The 12,518-nt window shown below is 32.0% G+C and overlaps 1 protein-coding gene across 1 annotated transcript; it reads right to left on the bottom strand.

Annotated features, from left to right (window-relative positions):
* Positions 1-726: 726 nt before the first annotated feature.
* On the bottom strand, positions 727-5,564 carry LOC131070701 (probable polygalacturonase). The gene is made up of 5 exons (XM_058006306.2): positions 4,664-5,564; positions 4,004-4,124; positions 3,741-3,915; positions 3,556-3,626; positions 727-1,490 (listed from the first exon to the last, which is right to left on the bottom strand). The coding sequence occupies exons 1-5, from the start codon at positions 5,144-5,146 to the stop codon at positions 853-855; spliced, it is 1,488 nt and encodes a 495-aa protein (XP_057862289.1). The 5' UTR covers positions 5,147-5,564; the 3' UTR covers positions 727-852.
* Positions 5,565-12,518: the final 6,954 nt, after the last annotated feature.

Here is a 12,518-nt window from a genome sequence, read left to right as displayed (position 1 = left end):
ACCCATCCCAAAGATGTGGAGAAACACTTGTGATTTCCTTATACCTATTTACTAAGCAGATTTTGTAACTTCACAACATTGTTACTAGGGGAAGAGCACCAGTAGCCATCATATCTAACTTCGTGCACCCACAGATCCTAAATGGTGCATCGGATTTTGTTTTTTGTTTTTTTTAGATGTCTTTGTATGCGACTTAACTGCTTATAGCTATTGATCTAGCTTTTGGGTAGTAACGATGCATGTTGTGGAATCAGTTATGCGCACAAAGGTCAAAAAGTACACATTTCAAAGTGTCACCTGATACCTAACTAAAGATGTTCCAGTAACTATCAACTCAAAATTGCTAGTACTTGTTGACAAATGTCCCAATAGTGGTGCACAAATGGGCCAATTATGAACAAAAAATTACAAAAAATGATCGGCTATTGGTACAAAACAAATTTATTAATGGTATTTTCACTGACAGCTATTGGGGGGTCAACATGACAATAAGGTGAAGGTTATTGGAACTATGTTATGTATTGGTGCTCTTCCCCTACTTGGGATGGGATCGGTAGTTTTCAAAACTATTGAAAAAACAAAATTAAGCCTGCCCTTTTAACTTGACATGTAACGTAGAAGTCTGAAATTGAATTTGACAAAGGCTTGATGGTGAAGGCTTGTCTATTTCATACAAGAGGCACGGAGGATAGGATATGCATTTCATTATTAGAAACAAACAATGAATACAAACAAAACGTATTAATCTTTTAGCATTTTCTCCTTCGGTAGACAAGCACTCAAAAAGAATTTCTCTTCCATAGATTTATAATCTGTACAAAAAGAATTCACCACCTTCCTGTTCAGGCATAATTAAGAATATCCAGAAGAGCCATTGGATTTAGTTTGAGGCAGGAAGTTGGAGCATGGTGGTGGTGAAACATTTGCAGAAAACCCTTCAACATATTCACAATGCCAATTTCTTCCTTGCGGTATGCCTTCCAAATGAATGTTTGAGAGGACAATATCTACAAAAGGAGCCTTCTTCAGGCCTTTGAAGCTTGGTGCATTGTGTATGTCTTTACCCACAACATCTTTTATCTTTATTCCCCTGATGAGTGGAAGAGCATTGATGTCCCACTTATTATCAGGATGATCATTGGAATCAGATGTGAATTTGATGGGCACTTTGACATTTTCCATTTGGAAGTTGGAGATGGTGATATTGGTAATATAGCCACCTCTTCCAGTATCAGTCTTTACCCTGATTCCTGCAGATGCATTGTAAACAATAAAGTCTTTTACTAGCACATCAGATATTCCCCCTGACATTTCACTCCCAATTCCAATCCCTGAACAGGTTGGTGTTGTGCCTATCACCCTCTGAATAACTATGTTTGAGCTGGGTTGACCCACATTTATCCCATACTCATCCCAACCACTCTTTACAGCTACAAGATCATCACCACTGCGAATATAGCAGTCTTCTATACATACATTTGAGCTGGAGTCTGCAAATTACAATTTTCCCATTATGTTAGAAACTGAGACAGCATAGAAAGGACATAAAATATTGATCTGCAATATCATTTAATAACAGTACTATAAATCAAACTGCTCTTATTTACTTGAATCTTTTGCCTGTAACTGTCAAGAGATGTACTGATTATATTTAAAGACATCTTGTAGAGAGCATGGCAACTGAAGCATTTGAGAGACATTGGTGTCCCTTTGAAATCAGCAACTGAGTGTTTAATAAGAACTCTTTGAAAATTATAGGACCCAACAAGGCACCAATTGGAAAACTTAGTTGATCTACCCTCCCATCACTGTGGTTTATTAGTTACTAACTCTCAATGTGCCAGGTTATGCTGTCTTAAATTGAACATTCAATATCGTTGGACTATATGCAGTTGCCCATCATGAATTTATTCATCAGAAAGAAACCTTATTGAAAGGCCCTGCTTCTTTGGGGGCATTTTTATCTGAAAGGGTATTATATAAACAATATTGTGTCTGACTAGGAAAAAGCTTAATGATCTAGATATGAATATTTTAAGCAGCATCACATTCTGAACTATGCATTAATATAGCAAAATTAGCGAAAACTGGCATAATGAGGATAGATAAACAAATATTGAACCAAAAATTTGGAAATACTAATGAATTTGCAAGATGAGAATTATCATCAGAGTTGCTAGATGTTGATGAAGAACTCCAAAAATAGCAATTGAATTTATGATAGAAAGAAGTGTGTTATCTGCATGAAAAGATACTCGTAGATAGAAAGATGTCTAGACTCTACATCGATTCTTGCATGGTAAAGTTATTCATCATTCGTCTTTCCTTCAGTACCCAATTGAGAAATGCCACCATAGTGTCCAGGGGTTTTGTGATTAGAAAATCTGATCAGTCGATTAAATTGTTGATGATTTATAGATATTGACCTACCATTTTGTATGCGTATCAATGGCATCATTTGTTATGATGCTTCTTCTTTCAGTTGAGGTCAATTCTGAATCTACAACGATTAGATAAATGAAGAAAGTGATTCATTGTAATTTAACCAAAACTGTCAAAGCAAGTACAAAGTTCCAGAGTGTCTTCTCTATTGCAATGCCAAGGCTACAGTCAAATTGTAATCAAACATGTTTATCACAGAGATAAATAGATAGACAAAGAAAAAACTACAATTAAAAGGTATATCATCAGGATGGGAGTCTTTATGATTGTGGAGTTACAATTGAGTCATTGAAGTAGAGGAGGAAGCCCTTTCTTTTTGTATGTTCCAGGGGACTTCATCCCGACCTCTCAATCCCGTCCCTGCCCCTGTGCTATATTCCTACTCAAAAATTATTTCCAACTTTTCAGGACTTAGGGTATTTCTAAGTTGTAGGCATATCTTATTCAGGTTCCCTTGCTTCCTTATCACAAAAGAAGTCTTGATGGAGCATACACTTTTTAAGCTGAAAAGGGATGTTCGGATTGCTTGAGAAGCAACTGTTTGTCTGTTTATGCATATGTAACATTTTTGCATATAAAAGAAAGACAAGTACAACTCTCATATGGTGTTTACTTTTTGTGTTATTTTGCTTCATAATATCATATTGAGAGGCTCCGGAATGAGCCGATTGTGCAAACATCAATTCCCTAAAATTACACAGGGTTCCAATAGGGCTCCAATTCTACCTAGGTCTTTTAACAACTACCTAAATTCCTTTGATAGCTGTACAGGGAAAAATCAGAGATTTGTCCTCCAAAAGATGGATAAATTAAGCATAGATAAACACTACTTCAACATCAGAACTGGTTTCATATAAAATAAGCATTCTAGTTGTGAAATTGGGCTTGCCAAAAGGAGATTTTCACCAAATTTCAGTCAGAGAGATCTATTTCTATGCAAAAACAGAGGATGGCATTTTGAAAAGTCGGTAAATCAGCAACAACCACTCATTTAAGCAAAAGTTTCAATCAATGTTCACCTATCATTTAAGAAAATGGAACCAACTTAGGAGTGAGTTCATTGAAGTGTATTAGGAAAACCTAAGGAAAGCCTTTATAAGAAAACAGCATTACCTGGATCAATACCATCTGTATTAGGGGCATCAAGAGGAGCAAGTATGGTAACGTGTTTTATAACCACATTCCTGTGAAACATGTACCCGGAAGGATTATATAAAGAGGGCATCCATCTCAATGTATCAATACCCAAACAAGTTCACAGAAACAACAAACTTTCTAACCATAAACAAGATACTAACCTGCAATAAATAGGATGTATATTCCAAAATGGTGAGTTAAGGAATGTCACATTTGAAATTATTATATTTGTTGAGTTTAGAAATTCAACAAGGTGGCCCCTTGTATGCTGTAAGGACTTGTTGAACCACATATCCCACCACATCTGGCCTTGTCCATCAATAGTTCCATTTTCGCCTGTATAAATAAGCCAGAAAGTGCAAGTGAGACCTAAAATCATGAGCTAAGATTTAAGGTAAAATCTTGAAAAGCCACAGTATCTAACCTGTAATAACAACGTTCTCCAGATTTTCTCCATGGATAAGGCTAATATGTCTTCCTCCAGGCCGTTCCCGGCCATGCCCATATGAAGGGAGTGGATTTATTAAAGGCCATTCACCTGTATCCTACAGCACCTTGAATCTTAGTGTGGAAAAGAAAGAAAGAAAGAAAGATTATTTTAAGATTATTTTATAGTCCACGCTATCTGGCGGTCTGTATATGGGTCTATAGATGGCTTATAGCAATATGGGACTATCCCATACTCCTTGTGAGAGGCACCTAATTGTGCTACAAATGAAACATACATACCTTACTCATGAGAAAATTAAATAGAAAAAAGTAACAAGGTTTTTGAAATTAACTGATTGAAAAGGTTTTCTTCATTTGATATCCATGTATGGGTAAGAAGTAATTTTAAGGAAAAACAACTGACAAAGAGATTGGTCTTGTTTCCATTTTAAGTTTGAGTTGAAGTTTCTATTACTCTTATTTGTTCAAATGACTAAACCTTCATATTCCATAAAATCAAAGCCTATACAATCTTTTGAGAATTCATTTTTTGTTTTTACTTTTAAGCTTGTTGGGCTCAGAGTAAAAAGGTTAACAAAATACCCTATAACCAAAACCAGGCAGGTTCCTAAATCATAAATTGATGAGCACTCACCTGAGATCCTAAAATGATTGCATCCTTTTCAAGGTATAGAGTGAATTTGCTTGTGAGATTAAAACTGCCAGTCAGCCATCTCCCTGATGGAACAGTAAGCTGTGTCCCTATATCACCACCTTTTCCTGCAGCAAAATTCTCCAAATAATCAATAGCCTTCTGGAAGGCCTTAGTATTCAAAGTTTTCCCATCACCCACACCTCCAAAATCTTTAATGGACACAACTTTCTTCCTTCTTGTATTCGTTCTCACAAACTGTGAACAGCTCTGTATTTCTTGTGGTTTAAAAATCATGTCATTCTGAATCAGTATCTCATCAGACTTGGCCCACAAGGTAAGAATGTTCCCAGACTTGATCTGAACAAGAATAACAACGAGCAGAGTGACCACGAGAATGAAAAAAGCCCAAGACCTCTTTGTAGCCCATTTAAACTGTTGCAAGGCATTCTGTGTATGATCATACACAGAAGCTTGTGAAACCATCTTTACCCAGTAGCACTTTCTACACCAAAAAGAAATCTCACACAACTACTTGATCTTTAAATCACCAAGACTTCCAGAATCTAGATTACATCAAAATAAGCCAATGAAATTTATTATCAGTTTTTAAATCCTTATTGATCTTCAGGCTCATGAAATCTTATAACCAGGATTGTTTTTTTATGGAGATTAAGATAAGATCCTATTCTGAAATTTGCCATAAAAAAGAGAGGAGAATCCGTCGGAACCGAGTCAAACAAACTCTTTTGTTTTGGGTAATTTAATATGTAAATAGTCATTGGTTATGGTGACAAAACATGATTGTTCAGATGTAAGTTGAATGATGGATGTTGAAACGGTAAAAACGGTTATATTCCTCCATTGTGAACGCGTGGCCAATGAGCGCAAAGCAAGCCGTTGTTTACGGAGGTGGGAGGAAAAAACATGTTTTCATACTCATTTTCAATGCTTCGAATGAATCGACAATGAAAATGCCTCATTTTATCGCTTCCGTGTTTTTCCAGCCTTTTTCTGCTTGGCACTACGCTATTTGGCTTAATCAAATTCTTTATTGTTTCACATTATGCATGAATTTCTAGGGTTTGAACTGGGCAATCTTCAATCGCGTATTTTTTTTTAATAAATGAAGAACTATAAAAATTATATTTTGCAGGTTCTGCTAAGTGCCCTCACTAGATTGCTTACTGAAAAAGAATGGTCAGTCAATAAAATGTCAATGCTGAATACAATTTGATCTGTAAAACATTGTGCCTTATTGTCTGACAGTGGGAAAGAAGAATCAAACTTTAAGAAAAGATTTAAATAGAATAATTAATACTAAGGACATGTAACAGATTTCTGAGAAAAAAAATGCAGGCAAGAAGGGCAGGTGCTTTCTGTTTCTTCTATGAATGATCTGTATAATATTTAAGATTTGTAAATGGTTGTGTAAGTATTTTGATGGCCTGTAAAGGATCTAATATATTTAATATTTTTTCTGTGAAGAATCTGTATAACATTTAATGTTTTTAATAGATAGATGTGTAGTTATTTCATGTTTGTACTTAATGTATTTAAAATGGGTATTCTACATTCTAAATAGGTTATTTTATAGTGAAATAATTAGTGCATTTTATGGTTAAAGTTGTTAAGTATTTTGAGTTTATCTATTCTTTTATTTGATCAGTTTTTTAAATATATAAATAATTTGAATTTTTAAAATTAAAGTTTAAACTTCTTTCAATTAATCATTAATATGTTCATGTATTATTTTGCTGGACAATTCTCTAATTCATTTCGAATCAAACCATTTACATAGGACATTGCAAAGCATCCATGTTAGCATAAACATTTCTAGATATTGTTGCATTTTTTGTTCATTATTTTCAACCATTTTCATTAGATTCTTAATATAACCATAGGAAGAAGAATAATCTTTGTCTAGCAAGATCTTAAATAGTGTTATTGACACTACCCTTGACACAAAAGTTAGTTTGCACAGTCATTGAAATGCATTAGAGCATCAAACAAAAGATTTACCAATATGAAAATATTCAATTGGCATCACTTAGGCTATAAGAAATTTGCAAATTGATTTCTTACATTAAGCACATCAAATTTTCAACTAAGTGCCATTATTTAGTTAATTTTGAAACATTTATTTTAATGCATTTATCAATCTCCACTCATTTTTGACAAATAAATGTATTTAACTTTTCAAAATAACTAAAACCATAATAGTAAAATATTACACAAAAAGGTGGGTGGTAAGAATCACAACCACAAAATCTGACCAAGTCCAAACAAAAGATAATTGTTCAAAGGGCCAAGCCCTAACATAACATAAAAAAAAATTATGTAGTTAATGCAATTCCAAAAGGAGGGGAATTTTGTCATCAAGTTTCCCTTAAACAACATTGGGGGATTATCACCAACCAACTCCTATTTAGTGAGTGTACCCTCTTCCTCTAGAGTGTCCCCAAAAGGCTATTGCAAAGTCATGAAAATGAACTACCCTTTTCAAAATTAATGAAATTGAAATCTATGTGCCAAGTTTAGATTTGCACACAAAGGTCGATTGCACAATCATGGAAATGCACTAGAGCAACAAACAAAAGATTTACTTATATGAAGATATTCAACTGTCATCACTTAGGACTATAATAAATTGAAAAATTGATTTCTTACATCTAGCACATCAAACCTACATCAAATCTTTAATTAAGTACTATTATTATTTATTTATTTAATTTTAAAACATTCATTCCAATACATTTATCAATTTCAACTCATTTTTTATGAATAAGCCTATTTAAATTATTCTAAAATAACTAAAACCATAATAGTACAATATTCACACAAAAGGTGGATGGCAAGAAAGCACACCCACAAAATATACACAACAATAAGTCCAAACAAAAGGTAATAGTTCAAAGGGTCAAGCCCTAACATAACATTTGGAATTCCAAAGGAGGGGGGTCTCTATCATCAAGTTTCCCCTAAACAATGTTGGGGGATTATCACCAACTAACTCCCAGTTAGTGAGTGCACCCTTTTCCCTAGGAGTATCCTCAAAAGATTGTTGAACATGCACCACATAAATGACCAATTCCAACTAAGGAACCTTGTTAGAGTTTGGCAACCAAGAGCAACACAAATGTAAGAAGAGGCGGCAGTTGGTCGTGAGGACTAGGACCCACCACACTTGTGGTATTAGTTTTGCAATGGCCTTTCAATCTCAACTCATTTAAACTTTATAAGGTTGATTGATTATCTTCTTTAACTTAAACTAGATATATGAATATTATATACATTCAAAACAAGGATATGTAGTGTTTGTAATTAATATTTGAGGAAGGATATTTATGTATTTACAATCTATGCATTTTTTAAGTATAAACATGAGATATAAAATATGTCTCAATTGAGTTTTTGTTGGTATAGATTTAAATTCATAAGTATTTGATTTTGAATTGTAATTTTATTCTTAGTATTTATATCCATGACATGTTTTATTCTTTGCTAGTTTAAAACAAAGTTTTTTTAAAAATGAGTTCCTTGTAAAGTACATCTATTTATTTTTTAGTCTTGATTCAAATTCATAATAATTTGACTTTGAAGTGTTGGTTATTATAACTCTAACAAAGAACGATAAACTTTCTATTTTACTTTTTTTTTTTGAAAAAAAATGTTTAACATAATATGAATCAATTAAAAAAATAAAGCTCATATTTCAAAATATTAAAGGCATTATATTCTCATAATCCATAGTATTTAACATCAATGTTTCTAGTCTCGTCAAAATGAAAGAGCTAGAAAAGAGAGCAAGAATAAAACTATTTTTTTTATAAATTTAAAATAAGAATAAGACATTATATATTAGTACTATCATTCGATAGCTTGAACAGGCTTGTAATAGTAATTATAAATGTGTATTTTAAAATTAAAATTATTTTATAACATTATTGTTTATAACATTATTTTAAATACATTTTGCATTAATATTTTAAACATCTACTTGAAGTATTGTATACCATAGGTACATGTAATATGCAACATGAGGGTTATATAGGCATCACAAAACTAATATCTCTTGGTGTATTTAATATATCTAAGTTAGCAACATCCACAAATGCAAAGGCAAAGTGTTAATTTAACATTTATTTATTTTTCATTTTTTTGTAAAATTATGCTTTATTTTAACAAATAAGAAATTCTAATATGTTCATCAAAATGCATAATATATATGACATCTATTGAACATTATTGAAGTAACATTATTGAATTATTGTATGAGACATTTCACATATATCTAAAACCAAAATGGACATCACATTCGAAAAGTTGTAACTATCATTTCAATATTTGTTTGTACATTATGAAACACCTTATAAATAATAACTCTAATCAACACCTTTTAAATAATAACTCTAATCAACACTTTTTTTTATTAACATCCAAATAGGTCTTGAGAATATTCTCACAATAATTGCCATACTCCTCACATCCCATTTATTGTCTCTTCTTCACCTGGGATTATATTTCTAAGACTTGGTTGCAACCATAAGTAAAATACTTTCAATTGTATATGCTTATCTAAATATCCTTCATGAAATATTTTAGGTGACTTTCATTTTCAAGTTCATCATTTATTGTAATTGACTTGAACACCTTTTATGAAATTTCAATGTGACAAATACTTTACTGCTTTCTACCAATTGTAACTCCAATAAATTGTAGTATGTAACAATTATGTACGTATTTATTTGATTATCATTTATGGTTAGTTCATTTTTTTATTTTTTTATCTCTTATGTTTGGGTCTTCAAATAATTTTGATCCCTCTAGATGCAATAGCCATTGTGCATTGTACATGTAAATTAACTTGTCGTGAGTTCATGTAGAATTTTTTTTTTTTTTTACAATTATTGAATGCATATGAATACCTTACCTACAAACCAACATTTTTATTTTCTTACATAAGCAAGCACCTTCTCTACACATTGTACTTGATATTCAACACAATTGAGTAAGTCTTCATAGACATGATGCAAATCCATATAAGTTGTATATTTTGAAAACATGGATGTGCTAAATTTAATAGGACCTACCATTTGTGATATAAATTAATTTACTAGTCAAATAGAGAAAATTTGATGACGCCATTTAAATAAATATAGACATAGGTATTGATATCATACATGTATGTTTTATTGATGTTGATCTCATCATAAATTCCACACATTTATGCTTAGAATCAAAGTATTTTTGAGCTTTATGTATTTCATGATCATTACTCCAATCAACATTGTACATGTTTGATGATCCCTCTAACCATATGAATCCAACCACATGTGGTGAACCTCTATGTTGCCATTCATATCAATGGGCCTTATTTCATTATTATGTTTATCTTGTGTCTTTGCAATGTAAATATCAAGTGCGATAATGTTGGGATAGGGTGACATGTACCTTGTAAATCCAAATGCCTCATTTATTTAATTTTATGTAAATGAATTATTGATGTATTTCCAACTTAGAACATAGAATGGAAGAATATGGATGTCCACATATTATGAGGATGAAAATATTAATTATTATTCTCTAGTTATTTCAAATATATTGTTGCAATAAGCCATGAAAAGAGGAAAAGGAAGATGAAAGGTCACAATGGAACATGAAGAGTCATGAGATGCAATTAGTTGCATAATGGGATGGTTAGGATTTACGATTTGATTTTTCTAGCATTATGGTGGAGCTCACTTGTTCAAGGGAATTATTTACAATTTTGAGAGATTCTCTTCATGAATATGGGGTATTAATTTTTTTCTTATGGAAGTGCATAATCTAATTTTGGGCCCATGGTTTTGGCTACTAGTTTTGTAAACCATTTATGGTTTCTAGTATTTTATTTGTTCTATATATTGGAGCCATGGGATAGAGGTATTATCTATTTTGTAGATAAGAATAATGTTATGTTTTTAAAATGGTGTTGGATTGAAGATGATATAGTGGATTGTTGAAAATATTTTTGTTTATTAATACTAGCGCAATATCTCTTTGGTGGTAGAGTTTTTCCCTCAAAAGGTTTCTCCACAAATTTTGGTGTTATGACTTTTTTGCATTTTTGGAGTTCTATTTGTTGTTACAAGTATTTCTCTATGCTACATTTCAAATTTGATGGTTAATCGCATGCTTATATTTTCACATAATTAGATTTAAGAACTTCATGTATATTTTTCACCATTTTTGTTCCCCTATTCCTCAACACTCTTCCATTTTAAAATGTTTACCTATCTAACAACTTCATTAGTTCATTTGTGCTAACCTAATAGACATTATTTTGATTTTCGCACTTGGTCTATTTCAAGACATTCCCTCATTAAGTTGGTATCATTCAAGGACATTGATGAGTCTATTGAGCACACCTATACTTTAATGTACAAAATAAATAAAACAAAATTTAGTGCATAATTAGAGCATTAATAGAACATCATCCTAGGCCCAACACATTTTGTTTACAGTTGTAAAGTCAACCCATCTAGAGGTTTGGCTAAGGAAAACTTGAGCCTTATAATCCAAACAAATTGCCAAGGTATTTGTACGTATTTCAATCCTTACATTGCACATATATCATAGAAGTGAAGTAAATAGGTCAACAAAAATAATAATATTATGTCCATGAGTTACAAGGATATATATCTATAAAATATCACTTCTAAAGTTGTGGAGAACAATTAGACAAACATGCATTTGAGTCGTGAAAACATATAGTAATTTACGAGGAAAGGCCATCATCCAATTCATCCAAAAAATTACAAAGCATTGGTGAATCATCATCTGACATCTATTATAATATTTCTTGAACATCAATATTTAATTGTATTATTTTAGAGTTAGTGTAATTTACACACTTATTCACTTTGGTAATAATCAAGCCCAACTAATCAATTTAGTTTAATAGTTTTCTTAATGAAGGCATTTATTTTAATTATCTCCTATTCATGTAAAGAAGATTTCATTCCCTCACATTTATTGGTGAATCTAACATATCTCATGCCCTCCAGGGTTTTGACTTAGGGATTTATCTTTCCTTTCCATTAGGGTTTTCAAATTTGAGTTCTTTGATTGCTTTATCATATTTTCACATAAGTTTTTATTTCCCTTTCTTATTTGTTATCCATAGCCTCTTCCTATTTTAAGGTTTGTGATTTATTGTTTGAGTACTTTGCAAATGACATTTATCTCAACCATAAGATAGCTACTAAATATAAGACAAATTAACTTTTTATACTCATGTTGAGAACCATTTTGAGGATCATGTTAAACAAGAAGATTTTGATCACGATGCACATATATCTAAGAAATATCTTACAATTAGTTGATAATTTCTCTCATGCATGCACTTATGAGTACATGATCTCCTCAATAGTTGGTTTTTATTTTGTATTAAATATTAGTGAACACTCCATGTGACACAGATATTGTACACAGTGAAAATGGAATGTTAAAACTATTCCTAAAACCAACAAATATCCAACCACATAAAACCCTAGTTCTACAATTAAGAATCCATCATACACCAATGAAGAATCTAAAACATGCAAAACACCAAAAACATGAAAGATTATACCATCCACATGCTTAGTATGTTTTGATCTCCATTGTTTCCTATCTCCATTGATCTTGTTTGATATAGTTGCTCTCAGATTTTCTATTGTGCACAAGAGCTCAACAAAGAATGGATTGTGGTTGTGAAGTTGCTTGATCACATGAAAGGTCAATTTCAGTTGTTAATTAGGATTATGAAAGGATGAAGGAGTCCTCTTATATAGAGAACACCTTATGTCACAACCCTCCCTTATCACCTTTGGGT

Source organism: Cryptomeria japonica, chromosome 11, assembly GCF_030272615.1.
Source record: "Cryptomeria japonica chromosome 11, Sugi_1.0, whole genome shotgun sequence".
Taxonomy (NCBI): Eukaryota; Viridiplantae; Streptophyta; class Pinopsida; order Cupressales; family Cupressaceae; genus Cryptomeria; species Cryptomeria japonica.
The sequence above is the reverse complement of the archived record's forward strand: the minus strand, read 5'-3'. Positions and strand labels throughout refer to the sequence as shown.

Coding starts and splice junctions, on each gene's coding strand:
- LOC131070701 (XM_058006306.2), bottom strand. CDS start 5,146: ATGGTTTCACAAGCTTCTGTGTATGATCATACACAGAATGCCTTGCAA. Junction 4,125..4,663: donor CAATCATTTTAGGATCTCAG/GTGAGTGCTCAT, acceptor AAGGTGCTGTAG/GATACAGGTGAATGGCCTTT. Junction 3,916..4,003: donor GGAGAACGTTGTTATTACAG/GTTAGATACTGT, acceptor TTATTTATACAG/GCGAAAATGGAACTATTGAT.